This window comes from Ambystoma mexicanum, chromosome 7p (genome assembly GCF_040938575.1).
Source record: "Ambystoma mexicanum isolate Mex_15411 chromosome 7p, UKY_AmexF1_1, whole genome shotgun sequence".
Lineage (NCBI taxonomy): Eukaryota > Metazoa > Chordata > Amphibia > Caudata > Ambystomatidae > Ambystoma > Ambystoma mexicanum.
The window spans coordinates 932,763,946-932,791,114 of NC_090939.1; the positions used below are offsets into that span (position 1 = coordinate 932,763,946).

The 27,169-nt window shown below is 50.4% G+C and overlaps 1 protein-coding gene across 9 annotated transcripts in view; it reads left to right on the forward strand.

The window, feature by feature from the left end:
* Positions 1 to 27,169, forward strand: part of SENP7 (SUMO specific peptidase 7) — a 1,759,378-nt gene that overhangs the window by 293,038 nt on the left and 1,439,171 nt on the right. For all 9 annotated transcript variants that reach the window (XM_069637251.1, XM_069637256.1, XM_069637257.1 and 6 more), the window contains one exon: positions 10,365 to 10,480. In XM_069637251.1, coding sequence (XP_069493352.1) covers positions 10,365 to 10,480 — 116 coding nt within the window. The remainder of the gene's footprint in view (positions 1 to 10,364; positions 10,481 to 27,169) is intronic.

The window sequence follows — 27,169 nt, forward strand, 5'->3', positions numbered from 1 at the left end:
AAACTAGCAGCAGTCGGGGGAAATAACAGCAATGCAATATGAGGCTAGGTTCCAAGACCTAGAACAGAAGGAATGGGACATGGAGCTCAAATTGGATGACCTTGAAAATCGGGAAAGAAGAACCAAAGTCCGAATTATGGGCCTAATGAAGAAACGGGGAGAAACCCCATCTGGACTCGAAAATAGAGTAAAGACCCCGATAACATCCTTATTTGCGGGGCAAGCCCCCCACCCTGGAATTCGACAGGATTAATAAAGGGGGAGAACCTCCAGGAGGCCCAAGATCGGTCCTTTATAAAATATCATTACTAAAGACCGAGGTAGGAAATCTTACAAAAAGCAAGGGAAAAGGAGCCAATAGAATTTGAGGGTTCTAATGTGAAACTGTTCCAGGACCTCTCTGCAGCTACTCTGAGCAAAAGAAGAGGGTGTTGTTCCCTAACTGTCTGGCTGCAAGAACAGGGAACTCTTTACCGCTTCCTTTGAATATGGAGGAGAAAATTATAGACTCGCCATGAGAGATGAAGCAAAGAGAGCCCTGGATTTATCTGCAAGCATCCACATCAGGCCCGGAACGCTGACATCGCCAGGAGACCCACAGGCCCACTATAAGATTCTACGCCCAAGTCCCCTTGAGTTCTTATTTTTTTCTTCTCTCTTTTTTCCTATGTTGCCCGTATAACAGTCGACATGTATCGTAATGGGTTTGTTACTGCCTCAAGTTAAAAAAAAAAGGGACCCATCCCTGCGCGGGGACTGAAAGACGATCCTGGCACTCTGCCAAGGATGGGCTACTCTGGTCCTCACGGTAAAGTTATAAGACATTGCCATTGGAAATTTAAAGCTTAAAGTTCTGCGCTTGATGCAGCAGGTTGTTCTTGCCGTTCAGCTATTTTGAAGTGTTATTTGTTTTGATATTATTCCCGGAGAGGGGGCCCATCAGAGGAGCCCTTCTTTTTTCAAGGGCGTCTATGTTGTCTGGAAATGCAGAATGCAGTGTTTTCCGAGGGGAGGGGAGAGGAGGGGAGGGTAGAGGGGGGTAGGGAAAGGGACAAACAGGAGATCTACTGCACAGAGGAATCCGTGACCAAACTGCAAGACCACTGTGGTGGACAGGGGTTCGGAGCCACTTACTCCAGGTATGCAAGGGGGGGTATTTACTTGGATCGATCCCCACCTCCCCTTCCGATTAACCAAATCCGAGAAAGATCCGGAGGGCAGATTTGTGATATGGGGCTACGTCGAACAAACAGTAGTATGCATTGTAAACTCTTACTGCCCCAACACTAACATTCCAACCCACCTGAACTCAATGTACGCGAAAGTTGCACAACACAGGAATGACTTCTTTGTCTGGGGAAGGAATTTCAATTGCGTGAACAACCCAGAGCTGGACAGGTCCACACCCCTAGCAAGTGGCCCAACGGCGGCCACAACAGCACAACAGCACCGAACTCCATGCTAGAACTAGCCGACACATAGCGAGAATTACACCCGAGGAAAGAAGATACTCCTCATCCCCACATGGTCTCCATACCAGGCTAGACTGTATCTTTGTTCGAAGGGAACACATGTTCCAAATAGAAAAGGCACAATTCCTGGGGAGAACCATCTCCAATCACTCACCTCTGCTAGTGGAGTGGAATAACACTGGCCCCCGACCCTCCCTCCCCCCATTCATATGTGGAGAATGCCCACCGAAGCCCTGAAAGACCAGGCATTCAGGGAAGAACTCCGGGACTCTATAAAGAGTTACATAGAGGTAAACATGGGAAGCGTGGATAAGGTGAGCACGATAACGGATGCTCTGAAGGTGGCGATGCGGGGAGAGACAAAAGCGAAAGCGGGAGGGATTAGAAAACTCTTAAAGTCGGAATTGGAGAATCGGGAGAAGGAAATCGAGAGATTGGAGTCTACCTCCCCGGACAGCCAACACAGGGAAGATGCACGTAGAACGCTCAGAGAAGAATGCAAGGAAGCTTGGGGCAGACTTGCCAAATTTGATTACACCGCTAGAACCACAAGGGCACACGCTGAAGCAGATAAACCCGGCCGCATGCAAAGATGAAGATGGCAACCTACACCAGACGCAGCTAAGCATCAATGACACCTTTAAGCACTATTACACTCGGCTCTACTCTCACGAAGATCAGACCCCCCCCCCAGAAGAGATCACAAACGCCCTAGACGAAATAGGACCGCCCAGACAATCTGAAGCACTAGAAGCAGACATAACTACAGAAGATATAACAGAGGCAATTAAATCCCTGGCCACCTGTAAGGCACCTGGCAGTGACCGGCTGCCTTCAGAATTTTATAAAGTCTATGAATCATCCCAGACACCCATACTATATAAGGTCTCCCAGGAGGCGCTAGAGCGGGGAGTTTTGCCCTACAGCATGAGAGAACCCTCGTGGTCCCCATACTCAAACCCAACAAACCCGCGGATGAGTGCAGCTCATACCGCCCCCTAGCAATGCTAAACTATGATGTCAAAATTCTCACCACAATATTGGCAAAGAGGCTGTCAAGAATTATAGGCGAAATAGTGCACACTGACCAAAATGGTTTTGTACCGGGCCGCAACACCACTCTGAACCTACGCAGGTTACAGCACATCATAGACCAGACCAATTAGAAAGAAGGCTCGTATTCATTACTGTCCTTAGATGCCATTAAGGCATTCGATTCTATTTATTGGAAATGGCTGACAGCGGTCCTCAGACGGTTCGGTTTTGGACGAAGTTTCATTAGATGGGTGAGGGTGCTCTACACTAAGCCAAGGGCGTGGGTGAAAACTGAGAAATGTGTCTCTGCAGCGTGGGACATAGGCAGGGGAACCAGACAGGGCTGCCCACTATCGCCCATGCTGTATATATTGGGGCTAGAACCCATTGCAATCTTCTTCAGGAAGCAATTTTTTGATGCGGGCAGAAGGATATGGGGCTGGACCATGTAATCTCCTTATATGCGATCGATCTCCTTCTATATGTCTGGAACCCACATATGAATGTACCAACCATGCTAGAGATTCTGGACAACTACTTCAGAGTCTCCGGGATACAGTTCAGCAGGCAAAAATCATGCCTGTGCCCTCTAGCTGACCTGAGGGGTAGGAATGTAGATGACCTCCCCTCGGTGGGAATTCGGTGGCAAACCAGCTCATTTCGATATCTTGGGATCAACATCATGGACACCCCTGCACTGATGCACAAGCACAATACCAAGGCGGCGCTCCCTGCTCTGCGCAAACCGATCGGCTTCTGGTCTGAGCTTCCCCTGTCCATGATGAGCAGAGCATCAATTATCAAAATGATTGTCCTCCCTAGATTTCTATACGGGTTTCAAAATGTGCACTACTACATCAACGTCCCCTTCTTTCGCCAGCTTGACACACTGCTTCGGGAATTCTTATGGGGGAAATCCAGACACAGGTTGGCATACTCCACATTGGCCCTTACATGTAGACAAGGGGGAATACAGCTCCCGAACCTGGGGAAATATTATTTAGCGGCACAACTTACTTTATAAGCAAGTGGCTAGCGGACGACACCACGTCATAAACAACCTTACTGCGCCAAATGGTTTCCCCAATACAAATGAAGGAATTTATCCGGGCACCCCGACCGCTCCTGAGGGAGGAGCCCTTACTAGTCGAACTGGGTAGGAAAATATGGCACAGGTCCAAAACACTACTACGGGCGAAACACCCATACTCGCCGGAAATCCCACTGATTGCAGACCTATGTAACTCTAGCGCAGATCTGAGGAACATCACACTCTGGGAAAGAAGTGGAGTTTATTCCTGGAGGGACCTATATGAGGAGTTCACCTCGCTACAGGAAGAGGACGGCATGCCTAGCGGCCAGTTATTATGGTATAAAAGAACCCGCAAGATAGCACGAGCTAAGTGGGAATCGTGGCCTGAGGAGCCAGAGACAGACCCCCTTGTGACACTGTTATATAATCTTGGGGAAGGAGAGGGACCGATATCTCAAATATATGGCCAGCTAAGGGACACCCTAACCCCTGCAGCGCCACACTGAGGACTAAATGGGAGGAAGATCTGGGGACTGCAATAACTGACAAGGAATGGGACAGGGCGCTCACTTACCCCAAAGAAGTATCTAGGAATGCCAGGTTCCGCTTCATACAGCTAAATGTTTTATACCGCATGTACTTAACCCCATACAAGATAGCGAAGTTCAACCCACAGACACCACCCAACTGCATCTGGTGCAACTCGGATGAAGCGGACCTAATTCACATGCTTTGGAGATGCACAAAGGTGCAGGGCCTCTGGGCTAAAGTGGAGCAATCCTGCAAAAGGGCAGGCATGACACGATACGTATGGTCCCCTAGCGAATGTCTGCTGGGAACATACCCCAGGCTAGCTAAATCCAAACATACAAAGAAACCTATGGACATGGGCTGCGTACTAACCAACAGAACAGTCGCAATGGCTTGGAAAAGACCCGCCGGGCCACAATATAACACATGGCACAGAGAACTGGAACGCTGGGTGGATGCGGAAACCAAAGCCTGGGAAGACAACGTTGCCAGATCGGCAGATGGCACAAGCCAGGCACTAGACGCCTGGAAGGAACTGACATAGAGCATGTTCCACCCTTCAGACGACATGCCCAATGAATGCTTCTGCACGAATGCCACAGAGACCCGCCACCTATTGTGGCACCTAATCTAAGCTAGAACACGTCCGGAAAACGACCGACGATAGGGAAAGGGACATGCTCATCCAGGCAAAAGGAAACCACGAATCCAAATTCACATATCTCCACAACTGCAAATATGCACATCAAGCTGACGACAATTCTCTGAAAAAAGCTTACTGGTTACCTTCATATGACACACAGCGCGATGGTTGCACATCTGCTAAATATATACCACTATGGCAACACATGACAGCAGAACATTTGGGTCCCTCAAAGTTAAAGGCCTCAACTTGCCCCAGAAACGTTCTATGTTAGCACGTCATTTTAAGCTCTCAAAGTTAGACATACTGTTTATACAGGAGACCAAATATGCTCAGGGTGGGGAAAGCAAGATCATCAGCAGGAAAATCGGGGACGCGGTATGGGACTCGGTTGCTGGGAAGAAAGGGGGAATTGGTATTTTATGTAGACGATCACTAGACCTTCAGATAGAGCTTGTACATAGAGACTCTCAAGGCAGATATGGACCCTTGAAGGGGAAACTGAAGTCATGTACAGTCACAATTTACTCTACCTACGCGCCAAATCAAAATCAATCATAATATAGTGATTCTCTAGTCGAATTTCTGGAAGGGTGGTGAGAGGGCACACTAGTGTGTGGAGGGGACTTCAATGTCGTGGCCGATCCCAGTTTGGATTGGCACTCTATAGGACAAGACGCCCAGCAACCTACAGGGGGATAGAGTCCTGAATCAACTAAGAGAACATCACCTGATAGACTCATGGTGCGCAGTACACCAAGGGGAATGGGCCTACACTTTTTACTCCCCCTCCACCCCCCTCACCTCACATACGTTCGTATTGATTACCTACTCGTAGGAGCGGAATGTGAAAACTCAGTGCTTGGTTTGTCCATAGAAATATTCGCCTGGTCTGACCACGAACTATGCATACTGGACATCGATCTAGGACCTTCCCAAGAGGTAGAATGGAGCTGGGTCTGCAACGACTACCTCTGTAAAGACCCAGTGTCCCTCACTGACTCCACAACAGATTATTTCATGATGAATGACACAAGGGCAGTGCCACAAACACGGTTTGGGAGGCAGGAAAAGCCATGATAAGAGGCATCTTAATAGCCGAGGGGACTTATAAAAAGAAAATTAGGCTGTGAAGGGAAGAGGAACTCCAACATGATATCTCGCAACGTGAACGAGACCTCCGCAGGCCACCAACAGATACAGATGCTGCACTAGATCACATCAAGGGGCTTAGAGAGGACCTAAAAGACATCTGGCATGGCAAAGCACGGACACAATTAAGATATCTTAAAAATTCTACGAAAAGGGCGACAAAGCCCACACTAGCATAGAGCAGACAGGGCCGTACATAAAATTAATAATGAACAAGGTATAACACTTACCGACCCCCATGAAATCGTTAAACACTTGGCGAGATTTTACGCCACACTATATCCAGCAGAAGGGGATAGCTTGAGCCCAGATATCGAAAGGTACCTAGCAAAGTTGCCACGTCCCCCGATAACACAAGAACACTTGGGCACGCTAAACAACCCGTTTACCACCACAGAAGTCCATGATGCTATTTCCAATCTAAAAGCAGGATTGGCACCAGGGCAAGATGGCTACACTCCAGCCTTCTATAAAACAAACAGCAACTCGCTCACCTCCGTCCTCACAAAACTTTTCACCTCAGTTTTAACAACACGGCAGGCCCCTCAATCATTTACTGAATCACTGATAGTACTCCCCAAAGAAGGGAAAGATGCTGCGGAATGCTCTTCATACCGTCCAATCTCCCTCATAAACGTGGATGCGAAAATCTATTCCAATACTGTAGCTGCCCGCCTAGCCCAAGTCCTCCCCCCAACAAGTTCACACTGACCAAGTCTGATACGTAAAGGTCAGGCAGGGAGCAGACCACATCCGAAAAACTCTGGATCTCATGGCTGGCCACAAGGACACAGAAGATTGCCCTATCTTATTATAAATTGACACTGAAAAGGCCTTCGACAGCATTGAGTGGCCCTTCCTACGGGCAGTGATGAAGTGGTCGGGCCTAGGAGAGGCATGGACCCAAGGGGCTAAAGCATTATATTGCAACTCCTCGGCCAAAGTCTTAGTCAATGGCATTGCCTCGAACCCCTTTGTGCTGACACGTGGTACGAGACAAGGCTGTCTGCTCTCCCCCTTACTATACGCCCTGGTGGTGGAGCCCTTCGCTCAAGGGGTCCGGTCCAACTGTTTGATTCATGGGATGACACGGGGGGCGGGGGGACGGGAATATAAGCTAGCAATGTTTGCAGACGACATTTTAATGTATCTGACTCTTCCATTAGGCTCTATTCCCGCCCTGTTTGACGACATGAAGAAATATGGAGTACTATCGGGATTTCGAGGTAACCTACAAAAGACAATAGCAGTCCCTTTTAAACACAAACACTGACATTCCTCCCAGCCTGATAGCAAGATGGGGCTTTCAAGTGCAAACACAATCTGTTAGATACTTGGGAGTGGAAATCACTGTTCCCCTAGCAAACCTTTTTGATGCAAACTATGCCCCCGTGGGGAACACCATTAAGCAGGACCTCAACAGATGGGCAAAATTACCCCTCTCCTGGGCGGCGCGGTTTACCTCACTAAAGATGAACGTTCTACCCAGGTTCCTAATCCACTTCCAATCTATCCCGGTGATCGCCTTCGATGCCTTCCTTACGGAGGTCAAACGCACACTACTAGCATTCCTCTGGGCAAACACGAAACCCAGAGTCCTATACACTACTCTGATCTTGCCGAAGGAGAGGAGAAGCATGGGATACCCTGATTTTTCAGACTTTTATAGACCCTCCCAACTTCGGATCCTCAAAGACCGCCTATGGGAAAATCCTGAAAAGCAATGGGTGTCCCTAGAAATCATTTTGCACCAGTCACTGGGGAGGAATGGCTATGGGTTCCCCTTTCTGCCTTCCCCCGAATACGAGAACACCCAGTCTTAACCGTTTTATGGTCACTGTGGCGTCCCTCCCGTTCCATGAAAGGCGTCACAACAAGGGCGTCCCCCCTCAGTTGTATCTGGTCCCCCCCATGCCCCATACGCAATTACCTGAGCGAGGTGCTCTGCTACCAACCCTGGTATGAGGCGGGCCTGGTAAGAGTTGGGCAAATGTGGAGAAAGGGGTCCTATATCTCAAAGGCAGAACTAGATGAAGCCTTGCACAGTGTCACAGTTCCTCCCCTTCTTTATCTCCAGCTTTGAAGTGTCCTTCGAGACCCACGCTGGGTTCTCTCCCTCTGTTGGTCACTTACACCATTTGAACAAATCCTCATCATCCCCCACGCTACCAAAGGGTTGATAGCCCAGTTATACAGTGCACTACTCACTAGGGGTCCCCTCTCACGCCCGACATCCGAAACCACATGGGAAACAGACCTTGAGCTTGTAGACCAACCAGATGCATGGCGAGCTATACACAAGGCTGTGTGGAGCTCTTCAGTATCTGTCCAGTAAAAAATGAACAATGCTCGCCTTCTGATGAGATGGCACTACACCCCCAACGGCTATCCAAGATGTTTCCCGGCGTCACCCCGTATTGCTGGAGGGATTGCAAGGATATTTGTGACTACTGGCACCAATGGTAGAAATGTGGGAAAGTCCAGACATATTGGAAGGAGGTACTGGGATGGATCCAAGCAATAGACTTTATTACCAGGGCACTTACTCCGTTGTTGGTGTTGTTTGGAGTTGAACAAGATGGTGATGACTCATACACGATGCTCTTGCTAAAATTGTTAATTGCAGCGAGAGTGTGTCTTACGATTAAATGGAAAAGTAACACCCTACCCGCCAAATGCGAATGGCTCACAAAAGCTCACTATCTGAGATGGAAGCCTTGCGGCCATCCTTCTGGAATCCTGCACACAAATTGACTCGATCTGGTTACCCTTCAAAGAAGACTACTCGGCATATTGGGACTCCCTAAATACATCAAACTAGTACGGGATTGTGATGTCTCTAGAACTGATTACTGAAACACCAAGCGCATTGTGCAGTAACCAATTCCGAACACACGGCGCTGTGAATTTACTGTGGAAATGTTAATGTCTTCCTAAAAATCTCATGTTACTTTTATGCCTTACGGATCAGTTGGGGGGAGGGGATACAACCTAGGGGAGGGTGAACAAGTTATTGTCTTAGAATTGCAGAATGCCTTCTATCCTTTCCTACCTGTGACCATCACTGTGCAATTAATATGTAACACTGTCACACTTGTTGAAAAACCAATAAAATTACATTTAAAACAACAACAAAAAAGCACACTGCATAGTTGCAGCCGGCCTCGTATCTCTCTGCCACAATGCCGTCATACTGTGGTGCCTGAGTCACTCTAAGATACAGACCTTTTTAGAGGTGCTAACTGATAGGTACTGCCCAGCGAGCAGGACAAGGGGGTGTGTTAGACCAGTGGATCATCCTCACACCTACCCCTTGGCCCCACACTACTTCGTTGCTGGCATCCCCCATTTTCTCCTTTCTCTTACCCTAAAAGCATTGCAGGTAACTTTGTCACGGCACATATGCTGGCTCTTTAGCACCACGTTGTGGCCAGAACATTAATTCATTGTGAAGAGAAGGGCTATTGAGACGCTGAATATTTGGGTGGCATGGAAACTCACAATGTCCTTCTGCTTACCATAATTTTGTCTATCTTTTGTACTACTCCTTCGTAATCCTTCACCTTTGTGATCTCCTTCATCTTTTTCCTTTGTCATAGTCTTTTGTCATCATTCTTCGCTGTTGTGGTGTTTTTTGCTTTGTGTCCCAATGAAATGGCAAGGGAATGAGAGTGAAGGACAGAAGAGTAATGACATTATAGCTTTAAGGAGATTCAGGTACTGGGTCCATAGCAGTCTCTTTGACCACTCCCGCCCTGCGGTACCTGCATGCTTCTTGCACAATTGTGTTTGAACTTGGTGGAACAATTGGTGGAACCGACAGTTGGATGTGATGCTCACTGTGTGAGTTCAAAATAATTTTTAGCTGAAACATTATCTATTGTTGAACTATTTTTTTGACCTTCCCTGCTGCAAAAACATAGTTCGCAACAAGTTGTGAAAGCAGGATATCTACACATGAAAATATCGGTTTACAGGAAGGTAGTAAATAGTTCATGATTATATTAGTTTTACCAAACATCCATTTCCTTCTGTTAAATAGCTTCATGACCTGAAACACCCGGCTAATCCTGCTCTTCCAAAGCTATTGTGAAAGTTCTGCCAGAATTGCATGCGCAGTTGTGCAGCACTTATAGTAATGACTCCATTTGTGTGCTGCTAGATGATTATGTGGAAGACCCCATCGGCTGCTACAGTAAAGGCGGGATAGGAAAATACTTTGTAGCATTTGATTACATTGCTTAACACAATTTGATTAATTTTCGACGGATCTGTTTCTAGTGCAGCACAAGATCGGGTTTCTGCACTTTAGTTTTATCTCATGTGTGTTAAATATACTGTGCATCCTTTTTCCATGGAGTGGCACATTATCCTACACAACTGTATGCCCTTTTTCATTGCTGTCAAATCAGATGTTGACTATGTGGTGTTTTGCAAGCATTTATACATAGAAGTCAGACTGTTCTGAATTAGTGATAAAACTGCTTTTTTTTTATAGATGTGAGCAGCACGAGAAGTTGTCCAGTTCCCCTCGTCCACCATCTCTACTACCTGAAGAACACACCCGAAACAGTGCCTTGCCAACTGATGGAGGTTGCAGCAAAGAACTTAAAGGTATGAATGATTATAACATTCAAGTACAGTAGATTTTCGTCGGTACATTTCTTTCTTTATTTTTCATGTGGTAGGGCAAGGGCGCAGTGTTTGTCGCCACTAGTGGGGAGACATCCAGGACGCTGTGGAGCAACTGCTGGTTTCCCGTTTGGCCACGCCCCCTTGGGGCTCAAGATCCTCTCCCCAGCCCCGCTGCGGTGAAGCCCGCGGTGGGGCAAGGGTGCAGTGTTTGGTGCCACTGGTGGAGAGACATCCAGGATGCTGTGGAGCAACTCTCTGGGTTCCAATTTGGCCATGCCTCCTTGGGGATCATAATCTCCCCAGCCCCGCAGTAGTGAAGCCCGCAGTGGGGCAAGGGCACAGTGTTTGGCGCCCCTGGTGGGGCGATATCCAGGACGCTGTGGAGCAACTCGCTGGTTTCCCATTTGGCCACGCCCCCTTGGGGCTCATAATCCTCTCCCCAGCCCCGCTGCGGTGAAGCCCGTGGCCGGGCAAGGGCGCAGTGTTTGGCGCCGCTGGTGTTCGGCGCATAGGTGAGAGGTCCTACTGGACAACACAGAAACCTGCCTGAGGTGAGAGATGTGAAAGCCATGCACGCCTGCACAGAGACTATCCCCCAAAGCCTGTTCTGAAGTTCACTGGCGATTCTCGTAGCCTTGTTACTCCAAGTCTATTTCTGGAACTCACTCTGCCCCCATTCAAGGAACACATAGCGTCCCCCCTCGTCTCACCCGTTCCCTCATTCCTCTTTTGCCCTGCCCTCCAGGATGTACAGGCTCATCCCTTTCCTAAATCCCAACGCAAGGTCCTGACTGTGAAGAGGCAGTGCCTCAAGGCCGGGCATTTAGAAGGAGGACAAAACTGACTCTGCCATTAGGGGAGAACTAGGGTGGACTGCAAATCCATCTACTGGACCAGTCGTTGACAAGGGCATTGCTGGATTCCCCTTGCCTTTAACTTTATCTGTTGATGCATGCCACCACGACCCTGACCCCCCTCAAGATTCTGGTGCGCCATCCCTGAACTCGCCCTTTGAATCAGTCTGCCACGGTCATGCAAAGTCGCTAGCCTCAGTTTTGGTAATTTTGCCCCTGGAAAGTCTTGTGGGGTGCACCCAACCACTTGACCCCACTTCGGAGCACCATACCCTGGCCCCTGACCTTGCATCGATCACTGGCACACCGGCTGACCACGCCATGTGTACTGAAGCTACAACCCCTATGGTCCCTGTGGTTTGTGCCACTGATGCTGCTGATCCAACTTGCTCACCTGGGGTTCTGGGCTCATCAAGTCGAGCTTGAAGTGAGCATTTCCCCTCTATAAACTCCAGGGGAAACTCTTTTCTTCGCCTATCCTCGCTCAGAGCCCATAACCACATATGCCATGAGGCAGACCACGGTCCCGACTTGTCAGCTGAGGACGCCTGTCCAACTGGGTGGTGTAATTGTAACCTGGTGCTTGCTGAGTTTCGGGCTGAGCTGACAGCCATTAGGAAACTACTCCTGGTTCTAGCAGGTAATCAGGAGAATGGAGACAAAAGGGTGCAGGAGGAATCTGTTGCTACTTCCCATGTGATTAAGTGCTCCTCTAATTTATTCCCGGAGTATACCAAGGCTCAGGATTTCATGTATCCAGTATCCACTAAAGATCATGCTGCTCCTTATTGTAGGGCACACAGGAGATTGCCCTCCATGCCTGTCTCTTGGGAACCCAGAACCAAGCCCATGAACTGTAGCATTGCACCTTTCCCCAAGTTATTGTCTTCCTCCACTTCGAAGCAAGCCTCACAGCCTGCACCAGGGCGAACTCCAAATGTCCCGGGACCACACATCCGACACCACAGAGGCAACACATATGAGAGATATGCCAAGGGTGGGTCCGGACCTACTACAATATACTTACATGGGGTTCAAAAACCTTTGGAGCTTAAGTCTGAACCAAGAGACGCTTTGTTGAATAAGTGCCTGCATTGGCTGCGGTCCGTGAGAGGCTGCATGTTTGTTTCAAGAGAATCTATAGTGGGATGCTCTAGAATCCGAGGCAAGGGTTTCAACTCACACTGTCAAGTTGGTCTTTTGGGATGGCAGACTGGCCAAAGGGATCCTGGAAATTACTGGGTGTGATGGTTGGCTGACAACGGGTGTGATCTTATCTAGCCAGTATCCCCAACAAGTTGCTGCTTGCCGCTGGGGAAAAACCCAAGTTAATAACCCCCTAACCGGTGCAAACTTTTCTCCTTTGGGATAGAGAACTGGGGTTCACTGTAGTTGAACTGTATGATTGGGGGCAATTTTGAATAGGGCCGTCTTCTCCAGTATGGGGTCTGGCATGGATTCACATGCTCATGAATATTCCCCGTCGTCAGGCTGGGAATCCTCGGTAAAGAAAAAACCAGTATCAGTTTCGTTTCTGATCTGTCTTTCGTAGTAATAACCAATCACTGGTCTCTGCGTCATACTGACCACAGCCAATGACTGCCCTCTACCTAAGCACCGCCTCCAGCAGCCATCTTCAGATTTTTACCGCACGTTCATGTGTTGGGATCCTCGTGCTATTGCTCTCGAGAGTTAGTGCTATTTTTTCACGTTTTTTTCTCAAAAACTTCGTTTTTTCGGTCAAAAGAGCCTCAAGCTCCACCGACTCACCATCCGATCAACGGGGACCCGTTTCGGATTCGTCTGCGCCCCTCAAGGGTGAAGATTTCGTCGAGCTACGCTTTTGGAGGACTCCAGAAGTTTCTCAGGCCCGGCCATGGCCCAGGAGAAGGGAAGCTCGACGCCCGGAAAGCTGTTCAGGGTCTGCCCTGGATGCCAGCTGCAGAACGTCTTCAAGGAGGACGAACACTTTTTTTGTCTTTACTGCCTACATGAGGACAAGACGCACGTGGAGAAGGACTGTGCGTTTTGCGGCAACATGTCGGAGCGGACCATGAAGGACCGCCATCAACGTCTCGCCAACTGGCTAGAAGGGAAGAGCCCGTCCGGTGAGAAGAAAAGGAAGAAATCCGAGCGGTCTTCTAAGACCTTTGAGGACGCCCCGGCGACGGGGGTCCAACATAAGGCCAAGCACCGCGAGTCCGCTGGCACCGGGAGCGCCGAACGGTCGGGCTCTACGGGCGCCAGGCAGGGCGCACCCTCCCCAGCACCATCAACCACGAGCCAACGCTCTGGGTCGGGTAAGAGGAAGGCCGAGCACCCGGCGAAGCTCCTGGAGAGGCCCCGGTCGAGCTCGAAGGCGGAGGGGGAGCGAGGCAGTGCCCCCCCCCCCCTCAAGGATAAGGCGGTGAGCGCACCTAAGGTGGTGAAGGCCTTAATCCATCCGGCCAAGCCCTCTATCGAAACTGTCGCGGCGGCCCTGGCTCAGCCTGTGGAGGCTACACCAGTGGTGGCGACCTCGGGGCTCAGAGTCTCCCTGCCACCTCGGAGGGAGTCCTCTTTTGTGCCCATCGATAGGACCCCCGTGAAATCCCCCGTGGGGAATAAAAAGGGGGGGCAGGGCGTCGTCGTAGATTCGGCCTCAACCTCGGAGGAGGAACTGGTTGAGGTCTTAAGCCACGGCCTCGGCGTGGAAGAAGACCGGCCCGTCGGGATGGATCCCGACGCAGGTGACGACGACCCCTGATCGCCCGTCGGATTTCCCTCTGCCAGCTCCGCGAGACAACTCGGCGGCCATTTTGTTGGCTATACAGTCCTTATGCTCTGAGATAAGGACGAGACTACCGTTGCCGACGGAACCTCTCCCGTCGGGGGACCCAGAACCGGGACCTTCTGGTGTTCCCCCTACCAAGAAAAGAAGGATCCACCCTCCACCTCCTTTTCAGCCGTCGCGCCCCTTCCAGCCCTCCTCCCCGTCCACCCGAGGGGATGATACGGGGACTGACACGGCAGCGACGGGTACGGACGACGAGGTATACAACGAGGATGTACCGTCGTCGCCTCCCACCAGGGCTCCTCCGCCCGACGAGATTGGATCGTTCCACTCAATGATCGCCAGGGCATCCGAGTTTTTCCAACTCTGCCCTGAGGAGAAGAAGAAGGAAGGTTTCCTTTATCAGCGGCGCGAGGCCAAGAGGAAGACGGTCCTCGCGGTGCCTCTATTGGACGACATTTGGGATGAGGGCCTCACCCTCCTCAAGAACCCGTCCACGACGCCAGCTAGAAGAGACCAGTACGAGAAAAAGTACTGGGTCCCGGACACGGCCCCCCTGTGCCTCCGGGCGCAGCCTACCCCGGACTCCGTCGTCTCCGCGGCGGCCAGGAAAAAAGCGGGGGGGGGTGCGGCCTCCACATCGACTTCCCCACCGGACGGCGAGGGAAAGAAATTGGACGCTATGGGACGCAGAGTCATCTCGTCTGCAGCGACGACGATTAAAGCTGCCAACGCCTTGGCTATCGTGGCCCGATACGACAGGGAGCTCTGGTACAAACTGGCTCCCCTGCTGGACTTCTTGCCGGACGACAAGAGGGCAGAGGCCCTGGAGATCCTGCAGGAAGGTGAGATGGCTTCGGACCACGCCATTACCGTTCCGACGGACATCGCCGACACTGGGTTCCGCCAGTTGGGCAACGGCGTTTGCCTTAGGCGGCGTGGATGGCTCAAGGCTACGGACTTCCGTCAAGACGTTCAGACCAGAGTCCTGGACATGCCCTTCGATGGGAACAACCTGTTTGGGAAGACGGTGGACGATTCCCTTCAGGCCATTAAAGCGGACACCGAGACGGCCCGGGCCCTTGGAGTTCTGCAACAGCGACGGACGCCCTTTCGGAGCAGCGGAGGCAAGGGTGCCTCCAAAGGTTCCGGCGGCGGTTTCTCCTCCTACCGTCAAGCGGCCCGCTCGTCATCTCAGGAGGCCTACAGAGGACGAGGCAAGCCTGGCGGACCCCGCCGTCGTCGCCAAGGACAAGGCGCTAAAGCCTCGTCGAAGCAGGATTGAACCGGCCGGGGGGTCGGGCCCCCACCGAAGCACCCCGGTGGGAGGCCGGCTGGCGAGCTTCGTCAGCGTGTGGGAGTCCATCTCCACCGACCGTTGGGTGCTGGACGCCTTGGCCCGGGGCCACGCGCTCGAGTTTCAAAGAAAGTGTCCGCGCGTCCCCCCCGTGGCCAGGAAAGAACTTCACGTCCCTCAACTTCTCCTGGAGGTGAAGGCGATGCTCAAGAAGGGCGCCATCAAACTCGTCCCAAAGAGGCTTCGGGGCTCCGGAGTCTACTCGAGATACTTCCTCGTGAAGAAGAAGACGGGGGGATGGCGCCCCATCCTGGACCTGCGACGTCTGAACAAGTTCATCAAGACGCAAAAGTTCCGGATGGTCACCCTCCAGCACGTCCTGGGTCAGCTGGAGGAAGGAGACTTCCTGTCGTCGTTGGATTTGGAGGATGCCTACTTCCATATTCCCATCTTGAAGGGGCACCGAAAATTCCTCAGGTTTGTGGTCCAAGGGCGGCATTACCAGTTCAAAGCCCTCCCCTTCGGTCTACGGTCGGCACCCAGGGTGTTCACCAAGTGCCTCGCACCGGTGGCGGCTCAGCTGCGCAGCGAAGGGATCCACGTCTACCCCTACCTGGACGACTGGCTCATCCGGGCCAAGTCAAGGGAGCTCGCCGTGGTTCACACGGCAAGGACCGTCCAACTTCTCACGGACCTGGGATTCTCCGTGAACTACGCCAAATCCCACCTGGTACCCGCGCAAGACACTCTGTTTCTGGGAGCGAGGCTCAACACAGTGTCCCTTCTGGCCTCCCCGTCGGAGGAGAGGACCAGGACCATCCTGGGCAAGGTGCAGCGGATGTTGGTGGCCGACGCGGCCAAGGTGAGGTCCATCAGGTCCCTCCTCGGAATGATGTCTTCCTGCATCTACCTCATTCCCATGTGCAGGCTCTGGATGCGCCCGTTGCAGGAGTTCCTGGACGCGCGCTGGATCCAAACGACGGGCAGCTTCGAGGAAAGGATCACACTCGACGAGAGTTTCCGACGAGCGATCCGGTGGTGGGGCACCCGCGCGCATCTGACGGCGGGCATGGACTTCCAGACCCCAGCCCACCAGGAGACAGTGACCACGGATGCCTCCCTGGAAGGGTGGGGAGCGCACACCGAAAATCTGCACGCAAGGGGCCTTTGGCTCCCGACGGAGAAATCCTTACATATCAACGTCCTGGAGCTCCGTGCAGTGTTTTGGGCCCTCAGGTCCTTCCTTCCGTCCCTCAAGGGCAAGGTGGTGAGGATCTTCACCGACAACACCACCACCATGTTTTACATCAGAAAACAGGGCGGAACCAGGTCCCCAGCACTGTCCAAGGAGGCGCAGGACCTGTGGCATTGGGCAGTCGCCCAAGGGATGTTTCTGGTGCCGTTTCATCTGGCAGGGATAAGAAACACCATCGCCGACTCACTCAGCAGGGAGCTGCGCTCGTGCCACGAGTGGGAACTACGACAGGATCTAGTGGATCGCCTCTTCCGACGGTGGGGCACACCCCAGATCGACCTGTTCGCGACGGCGACGAACTCCAAGTGCCGGAGGTTCGCCAGCAGGTTTCCCCAGGCGAGGAGCATGGGCGATGCTTTCTCGTTCCCCTGGGAGGGCCTGTTCCTCTACGCGTTCCCTCCTTTGCCACTGCTAATCCGGCTCGTCAATCAGCTCAAGAGGTCACAGTGCAGGATGATCCTCGTCGCACCTGCGTGGCCGAGGCAGATATGGTTCCCGGACCTTCTGGACTTGTCAGCGTCCCCGCCAATCAAGCTGCCGGTGGACGCGGATCTCCTCTCCAGGGAAGGAGGCGCCATCCTCCACCACGACCCGAAATCGCTGAACTTGCGGGCCTGGCTCCTGCAGCGCTAGAGTTTGGAGGATACGACATACCGGCCGACTGCAGACAGGTTCTTGCAAAGGCCAGGGCGTCCTCAACTCTTAAATGCTACGGACACAAATGGAAGAGGTTCTCTGTCTGGTGCCACGCACAGAAGATTAACCCTCTACGGATTACGGCTCCCCAAGTTCTGCCGTACCTGCTGACGCTGGCTAAAGCTGGACTGGCACACGCGTCCATCAAGATTCATCTTGCTGCGATCTCCCGATACACCAGAACCACGGGACGGACGTCCTTGTGGTCTCATCGTCTGGTGAAAGAGTTCATGAAAGGACTGTTCAGATCGGTCCCGCCGGTGAAGGCTCCGGCCCCGGCGTGGGAGCTCAACGTGGTGCTGACCAAGCTCATGGGACCTCCGTTCGAGCCTCTGCACTCGGCCCCGTTGAAGTTTCTGTCGTGGAAAACAGCGTTTCTTGTGGCCATCACCTCCGCACGACGGGTGGGAGAGATCCAGGCCCTTTCCTGCAAGGCCCCGTACTTGACTTTTCACGACACGAGGGTAGTGCTCAGGACGCACCCCTCCTTCATGCCCAAGGTACCGTCGGACTTCCATCTCAACGAACCGTTGGTGTTGCCTGTATTCTTCCCGTCGCCTTCGTCGCCGGCTGAGAGGACTTTGCACTCGCTGGATGTGGCTAGAGCGCTGAAGTTCTACATGGACCGCACGAAGTGTTTTCGAAAGACGTCACAACTCTTTGTGAACTTTGGACCTGTCAATCAGGGGAAGGCTCTCTCGAAGGCTTCCATTTCCAGATGGCTCTCTGGCTGTATCATGTCCTGTCATCGGTTGGCAAACCGACCGCTGCCCGGCCGTCCGAGAGCCCATTCCACCAGAGCGATTGCAGCTACCACGGCGTTCCTTTCTGGTGTGCCCCTGCTGGACATATGCAGGGCTGCTACGTGGAGGTCGACGCACACCTTCACGAAGTTCTACTGCGTCGATCGGGATTCCAGGGAGGAGTCCAGGGTCGGCCAAGCAGTGCTGCGCAACCTGTTCGCCTGAGGTGAGCCTGGTGAGGAGGTAAGATGCTTAATGTTGAGTTGATGCAATGCTTAATGTTGAGCCTTTGCCACCTCCCGTGGTTGTGCATGTGTGTACTGCTATGTATTCTTTATTCATGAGCATGTGAATCCATGCCAGACCCCATGCTGGAGAAGGAACAAGTTACTTACCTGTAAATGTTGTTCTCCAGCATGGGTCTGGCATGGATTCACATGCGAACCCTCCCGCCTACCCCTCTGCGGCTCTTCACTTGGTCATACTGTCACTTCACGTGCTTCCAAATCTGAAGATGGCTGCCGGAGGCGGTGCTTAGGTAGAGGGCAGTCATTGGCTGTGGTCAGTATGACGCAGAGACCAGTGATTGGTTATTACTACGAAAGACAGATCAGAAACAAAACTGATACTGGTTTTTTCTTTACCGAGGATTCCCAGCCTGACGACGGGGAATATTCATGAGCATGTGAATCCATGCCAGACCCATGCTGGAGAACAACAGTTACAGGTAAGTAACTTGTTCCTACTCCTACTGGTCCTCCCTCCACTGTTTGCCTTCCTCTTGCTTCCTATATTTATGTTCTGTTTTGTTGTGATCTGATTTTGTATGTTTAGCAAATGTATATGTTAGAATGCACTTTGATTGCTTGACGGCCGAATAAAGTTATTGATGATGGTATATCACCAATTCGTTACTCAATTGCATATCAGTACGTTTTTAGTGTTACATGTTGAAGGTCATTTAGTGGTCTTGCTAGGGAGCTTCACATACATTCACTTGTTGACCATTTCAATTACAATAACCTTTAGAACAGTCGCTGAGGTAGGAGCAGTCTGTGCAGTCGCGACCTCCCTGAGCTCCAGTGTTCCAGTTATTTGCCTGGATATATGTTTACCAGATCTACTGTTTTCCTTGCTGTGGGAGGATCCTTAAAAACCCCCCTCAGGCCGCTCCGCGGCCGCGGAGCTAGTCGCTGAGGTAGGAGCAGTCTGTGCAGTCCGTGCCAGGACTTGCCAGACATGCCTCCCCTCCCCCCCCCTCGGCGGCCCTGGGGCCCAAACTACCCAAATCACAAACAATGACAAAGCAGCAAACCGAAGAAGCAGAAGGAGAAAGAGCTAAACAAACTCTCTGCAGCTCTAAACCAAACTTAAATAGAACTGACCAATATCCAACCTGTTCTCCCCAACGAAGCCGCTTGCAATCTGCACCATCAAAACTTTGCAAGCAGCCGAAATCACAGTGCGAAGTTGAGGACCTCTCTGGCTATTCCCGCGTGCCTGGAGGCTACGGAAGTACCAGCAGCTTCAGTGCAAAAACCCACCCCCTGCTGCAGAGCACTGGAGCCAACTCAGACTCCCTCGATTCTACTGATGACCATTGTGTCAATGAGCCACTGTGTCAAGCGGACACCTTGCCGAAATCCATTAGCGCTGGAAATTCCTTTCTCCTCAAGCCAGATGCTCAGCTGGCCCCGACGCCTTTGACCCCGAGGACCGGAGGGTCTTCGGTGCCGGAGCCTTCATCAGCCGCGACACAACACATGGCAATTACAGAAACCTCAGAAGCGAAAATTTGCCCGGCCTTGGGCACGAAAAACAACGGTGACGCTCGAGGAGCTTTGCAGGAGCCACTTAGCGAAATGCCAACAACATTACTGGTGACAGTTTCCACTCAGGTGACCCCAACTGTTATCCGCGATCAGCCCGGATTTAGAAACGGATCTTCGGGACCCAAGGGAATCCCCCCGGGCTGTCTTACCTGGTGGCTCCCATGTCAGTGCGGGCGGTTCCCAGTCTGATCTCCTGGCTTCAGCATCTGCAGACTGCCGCATGCTCCCCGAGGAAGGCGGTGCGCCAGCAAGAAAGACGCGCCGGTAAAACGGCTGTGTCAGAGAGGATGACTCGTTCATTGCAGAAATGCTTCTGCCGCCTGACGACGGCTCAGCGAGCAAAACAGCCCCTCTGACTTCCCTTCTCAACCCTTCTTTGCAGGAACGCCAACGCACGCGGGACGGCCAGCCGATCCAAAGAAACGGAGAATTGTGTCCTTTCAGCGAAGAACAAAACTCAACTAACAATATTTCACACAAATCGCAAGAAAAGAGCGTTGAGCCCTGAAGTGGGCCTACCAAAGCCAAAAAATCAACGGGAAATCATTGCAGCTAAGAAGAGGGGAACGAGCAGGAAAAAGGCTCTAATTAGCAAACAGAAGAAAACCTTCGCCAAAATGGCCCAATTAACCTCACTGAAAGACTTCTTTACGAAACAAGGCAAAAGGAACCACGACCAAATGGCCGAGCTCTCCGACGCTGAGATTTTAGAGGCCATAAAGGAGCCTCCGCCGGCCACAAAAATAAGGAAAATTAACAGTACAACCGCTCCAACATCAGCAGGCCTGACAGAACCCATCGGGAAGCATCTGGAAATAAAGGATGCAAAGAGCAAACCCTCTGCAGTTTCAGAAGCCCTGACCAGCGAAAATGTAACGAGTTAGGTCCTGCCCTTTACCCACCCTTCAAAAACCTCTAACAAGACCAATGACCCTGAAAAATGGCGGAAACTCGGGGCCCAATTCCCCCAGCGGAATCCGTGAGAGAACCGGACTTGAGAAAGCCCCTGAACAGCCTTTACCGTGCGAAGGGCCCTCCAGCCCCGCCTCAAAAGGCAGCCCAAGTTACCATCACGCTCCTAACTCCTGGCAAAGGAAGCCTTTAAGCCATCTAATCAGCAGGATGTGAGCCTGGGAAAAGACTATGACCGACCATCCCTGGGCAGACCTGAAAGACATTCAACACCCCAACCGTTCCCAGCCCACGTTCGAAATCTCGCCTCCTCGCCAAGCTCAGCCCAGAGACACCTGAGCCTGGGAAATCAATCATCCCTTGCCCAAAAAGAAACTCCATCGAAGTCAAAAGACTTGACAACCATCATGTCAGCCCTAACCATCGCACTGAACCCTTTCTGCGACTTTATACGACAGTCAAAGAGATCAAACAACCATAATAGCGACGATGCATACAAAACTCACCTATTTAGAAGGCTTCATCCAAGGGATGTAAAAAAGACTAGCCAGCCTAACAACTCCGCTTACCAATTCTTAGTGCATGCAAAATGAATCAGAAAATTCACAAACCAATATGGCCCAAGCCAAAGAGGCAAAAAAGCTCCACAAAGAAATCCCAAAGTACCCAAACAGGTCAGAAAAAATTATACCCAGCGACTAAAAAGAATTTACACTGGGACAACTTCAGCATTTTCAATTCCTCAAATGGCTCAGTCTTCCAAAAGCGGTAGGTCTTCTTTTTCAAGGAAAGCTCATCGAGCAAAGTGCAAACAGACATCTATGCCTTGGAAGACACCCCAGTAAGAAACAACTGGTGGGGGTCTTGCAGAAGACAGAGTACGCCGGAACCTACTCTCATTGCTCAGAGATCGCCAAAAAAAAAAAAAGCCCTCTTGAAAATAATCGATCCATCGGGCCAGTCAAAACAGCCAGTCGACCAGGCTGACCAAAGCCAGTCGCCAGACCATCTTACAAAACCGAAGCCCTTGACGGGAAGGAAAACACCAGAAACCGTTCGGACGGCATCAAAAAGGGGCAAAACTTTGCGAGAGCCCAACTCTCCATCCCCTAAGACAACAGAAGATTTTCTTGCAGACTCATCTTTAATGAATCTCTCGCAGCACCTGGATGATACTGCGCTAGGTGAGGACGGTAGAACTCAAAGGACTCCGCCGACCGTCAGATCCACCCACAGACACCATGCAGCAACGGAGCGAACACCTAAACTACATACAGGGCAGCGCCGGAGATACCCGCAAGAAGCAGTGCATCGCAGCACTAAGCGGCTGGAAGAGCTGGAATACAATAGAGCCAAAAGAGCATCATCGAGAAATCCTCCTAACCACCACCGAGACAATAAGGAACCGTTCTTAAAACACAAAAGTGCAGCTAATCAATCAGATGAAGAACTGACTAGTAGAAACAGTCCCCGCAAATTTTTGCGTAGGGGCAGGTCTGAGGAGACTAGACAACCACCAGTCGGGAAAGGAGAGACTTTTCACCATCAATCTCAACCCTGAAGTTAGAACAATCGGCCAGGAACAAAGACGAAATGGTACTAAATCGTAGAATGGTAAGGCACACTTTCAGCAAAATTTCGGCACTCAAATACCTGAAAACGAAGACTACCTGAGGATTGAACCTTATCACAGGGGGGAAATAGCCAAAGCATACATTCATGTTAGAAAACCGCACTTCCATCCTCCATGAACAAAGCCTCGGACGAGCTGACCTCACAGGGTTTTCAACTTTCAACGCTAACAACATCTTGAACAACCTCTGTAGCCCCAAACAATAAGTTAAAACAATCATCAAATAGAACTTACCACAAGTCCACAGCAAGAGACCCCACCAAAGCGGGTTGAGTGACAAAACGCATACGACGCCCCGATTACCCAGTCATAGCCGGAACCACCAATGCGAGAGTCAGGCACAAAAAAGGACCAACTGCTCAGATTCGAGCTCAGGACTGACAAACACAACCAACCAAACTAAGACATCCAGATCCCAAAGCAAACCCAGCATCCCGCCGCTCACAGTACCCAATAAGAAGTCGGACGGGTCTGGAACCAAACCTAACAACGTGGAAGGAAGCAAATCGCTAACAGTGCCTCTTGAACAACTATGGGCATGGCTCCCTAAACAGTTGTCAATTAGAAGCCACAAATAGCAGTTTGCTACCGACGGACTTGCGACACAACCGTCAGGAAAGCCGGAAAAATCTGTCCTACCGGCAACGGTTTTAACTATGGGATCTTGGAACACACGCGGGTTCCGGCACCTGATGCAAAGAGGCGACGTCAATCTGAGTGATTACGATATCCTGGCTCTACAAGAGACCTGGCTCTCAAACTCCATATCTTGATGGTTTCAACATGGTGGTCTCGCCGGCATAGAAAAATGTCCTGAGCCGCCCGTCAGCAGGAATTCTCCTTGCTATTCAATCAGACAGAGGAATCACACTTGAACAGACCGTGTCAGTCTCCAGAACCCATCTAGCAGTTCTTACCAGCTGGTTATTGCCGGATCCCGTGAAAAAAGGAATCACTATGAAACTCCAGATTGCAATAATAGCTGTCTACTGGAACCCTCAAATTATAGAGGACAACGCTTTTCTGAATTCTATTGAAGTGACTATAGACCGGCTATAGACAGAAAAAGAAGTGTCCGCTCTGATAATCTGCGGAGACTTAAACGCGAGATGCCCCTCAACCGCGAGTGCCATTAACCATGGCACTACTTCAGCACAAAACCGAGGAAAACGTTGGGCGAAGTTGATGAAGTCAATGGGTTGCGCAAATCTGTCCCTCGCATTTCCCAATCCAAATCGATGCCCAACATGGGAAAACCACATGTCATACTCCACCATTGACTATATCTTCGCAAGTAACTACATGCTCATTTTGGCCACCTCATTTGAAGTCATAAAAACGACTGCAAGTGATCACAACCTGATTAAAGCCACCTGGACCGTGTCCCCTCCGGAAGTCACATGGACAGAAACCCAAATAGAGAGCAACCGACAGAGATCCCGATTAAAACTCACTGAGCACAGAATAAAAGAACTAACAGTCAGATACAACAGTCTGGATAACAAAGCCACACAAGGGCTTTCCGAACTGGACTATGAGCCCTTGTTGAGCCCCTATAAATTGAGGACAACAAAAAAACCTCATTCAAGTGACCAGTTTGCACACCAATATGACAAGCAACTAGTGGTGAAAAGAGCAGGAATAAGACGTCTAAAGGGAAAGGCAAGAATCGTAAACACCGAAGCCGCCCGTCTGGAATGGCAAAAGGAGTCAGCCCTGTACAAAGCCTGGCTAAGAAGTCAACGGCTGTCCCTCTACCAAAAAGACTCTGAAGCAATGCTTGCAAAAATGGGAGGAAAGAATGCAAGAGCCTTCTGGTCACTGATCAAATCTTCAGGTGCCCACGCAGAGCCGTCCCTGACTAACAGAGTGAGCGAATCTTGTTGGACGGCCCACTTCAATGAGGATTTTGGAGGCCCCATTGAAATCGCTGAAAGCGGGAACTTCGACATAAGCGAGGAATGGGCAGACGTTGCAGACAGAGTCCATCTCAATAGACATAAGTAAGTTAAACTCAAGGGCCCCGGGCCCGGATGGAGTGACAAACGCAGACCTGAAAAATTTCCTGGAAGAATGGTCCATCTTTCTCTGTAAAATCTTCGAAACCTGTGCGAAGAGCCGCCTATTGCCGAGGTCTTGGACACCAGCAGTGGTTGCCCCGATTTTTAAGAAAGGCGACAGAAAGAACAAATCCTCAAAACTATCGCCCAATTGCACTTTTAGATGCAATTGGGAAAGTGTTCGCCTCCCTCCTGCTACGCAAATTCCAACTTTGGTTCAAGGCGTCGAGCCTCAACGACCTGTTTCAGCCAGGCTTCCGGAAAAACTCTGGTACCATCGTTAACATCATGCTGATCAGTACCCTCAAAAGCAAATCACAAGATGGAGTCGTACAGTTGTTCCTCGCATTTGTAGACCTCTCTCAGGCTTTTGATATGATAGATTGGCCTCTATTGTGAACCAAACTGGCAGCCGCTAAATGTCCGAAGGCAATACTGAACCCAATAAAGGCCCTTCACACGAGCACATCAATGCGAGTAAAGTTGAATACAAAATGCCTATGTTCAGAAGAAATTCCTACGACCAGGGGTGTCAAACGGGGCTGCCCTCTCGCCCGGCCCTATTTACAGCCTTCCTAGGAGACTTTAATGTCACGGCAGCAATGGCGAAAAAGTTTCCCTCTGAAAATAGGAGAAGTGGCAACCGGAAGACTACTCTACGCGGACAACATTACCTTGGCCGATCAAACTCCTATCGGTCTACAGAGACAATTAACTAACCTAGCAAGCTACATTAAATCGAACAAACTACAAATCAACGTCAAGAAAACAAAATTAATGATTTTGGGGAAAAATCAAAAAAAGAAAACCAGCTCCAACTCGAAGTTCCCGCTTTGGCAACTAGACAGCAACCGCATTGAAGTTACGACGGAATTCAAATATCTGGGCGTTATGCTGGACAATTCACGTTCCAAAACCTGTATGCAGCGCTTCATATGGTCGAAAGTAAGATCTTCAGCAACCCAAGCCCAAATGCTAAATAACAAATTTGGCAGGTTCTCCATGATTCCGCTACTAACCTACTATAAGTCTAAAGTGGTTCCCAGCTTGCTGTACGGAGCTGAAGCCATGCCAGCACTATCAGAGGCGATCTGGACTAAGATTGAAGGCTTCTTTTGGAGATCAGTCCTGTCCTTACCTAACTTCACATCCATGTCAGCCATCAGGAGAGAGCTAGATCTGGTTTCCTTAGAGGCACGGGCAGAAAACAACAGTATGTCTCTCTACAGAAACATCTTGCTTCCGAAGCTTCGCCTCTGTACAGCTTGCTCCAAAAAGAACTCCAGTCAGGAAGATCAAAAATGCTAACAGCCTGGGCCTCAAAGAGAAAATCAAAGCTGGAATCTGTTGCATGCTCAGAGACTGAACTACTGCAGAACCCACTGAGAATTAAAAAAAAACTTGAGGAACTAGACTAGATCATGACGCAAGAAACAGCGGCAAAAAACAAGCTCCTAAAGCATCTACCACCCTTTGCTAGGAAAATCAACGATCCAGCGGAAATTTACAAATAATTCCCAAGCAAAAAAACGAGGCCGAAACTGAATCAATTCGCCATCTAGTAACTTCATGCACGGCACTCCAACACGAGAAAGCTATCTAAAGCCGGTCCTGGAGCCCTACGGGGCGCCTGAAGAATCGAGCTGGTAGGCCCGCATGATTAGTGGCCAAAAAACTGCCTGGACCATTGCGACCACCAAAATCCTACAGTCAGCGCTGGAAAAACTTGACCGAGTCCAAGACTGGGACGGAAAGAGGAAAAGACATCTAAGAACTGCAGACGGGAGTAAACAGCAAAATAAAACTGCATAAACACGTGAACCAGGAAAAGAAAGGAAATATAAAAGGAAAGCAATGAAAGTCCTCAAGAAGCAGCTTCAGTTTTTTAAAAACAATTAATTTTGTTAACATAAAAAAAATAAAAAATGACCTTTAGAACATTCAATCCAGTCCGCTGCCATGCCCAGCAATTGCTCTGCTTTTTTGTGTTCTACAGGATAAAAGTATTGTTCACAACTAGATGTGTAAACCCTGCAAATCACTGCTCAGATATTCATAATATATAACAGTTCAAAATGAGTACGCATTTTAATTTGATGATGGAACCTGAATGCATCTTTAATTTTGTCTGTGTATCTAGGTAAGGACATTAGAAGTATCTCCCATTTCTTCAAAAATTCTTGTTTGGACTGAGTGCTTGTGTGGCTATTCTGTCGGATTTTGGACAATTTAGCTATTACCCATCCTTCTAAGTCAGATATCCACATCCTATCCTGTAGACCTTGTTTCTTTTTCCATGACATGGCTAATCTTCTAATGGCTAATACGTTAGCCAGGAACACAAATGGTTGCAGGCCTTTCTTCCTATGTGTTCTGCGGTGTAAGCCTAATGGCACCCCCCGCACCCTTGGTGCGTCAGGGACCTGCTCCACTCCTGCATCCATTATGCTGTGATCTTTGGACATTTCAGAGCATGGGCATCAGATCTGCATTGTGTAATCAGCATTTGGGGCAATTATAGGGTGTGGTAGGGAAAATCTAGGTTAACCTTCAGGGGGTAAGGTATAATTTGTGTAGGAGATTTTATTGGATCAATTTAAACCACTGATTGCA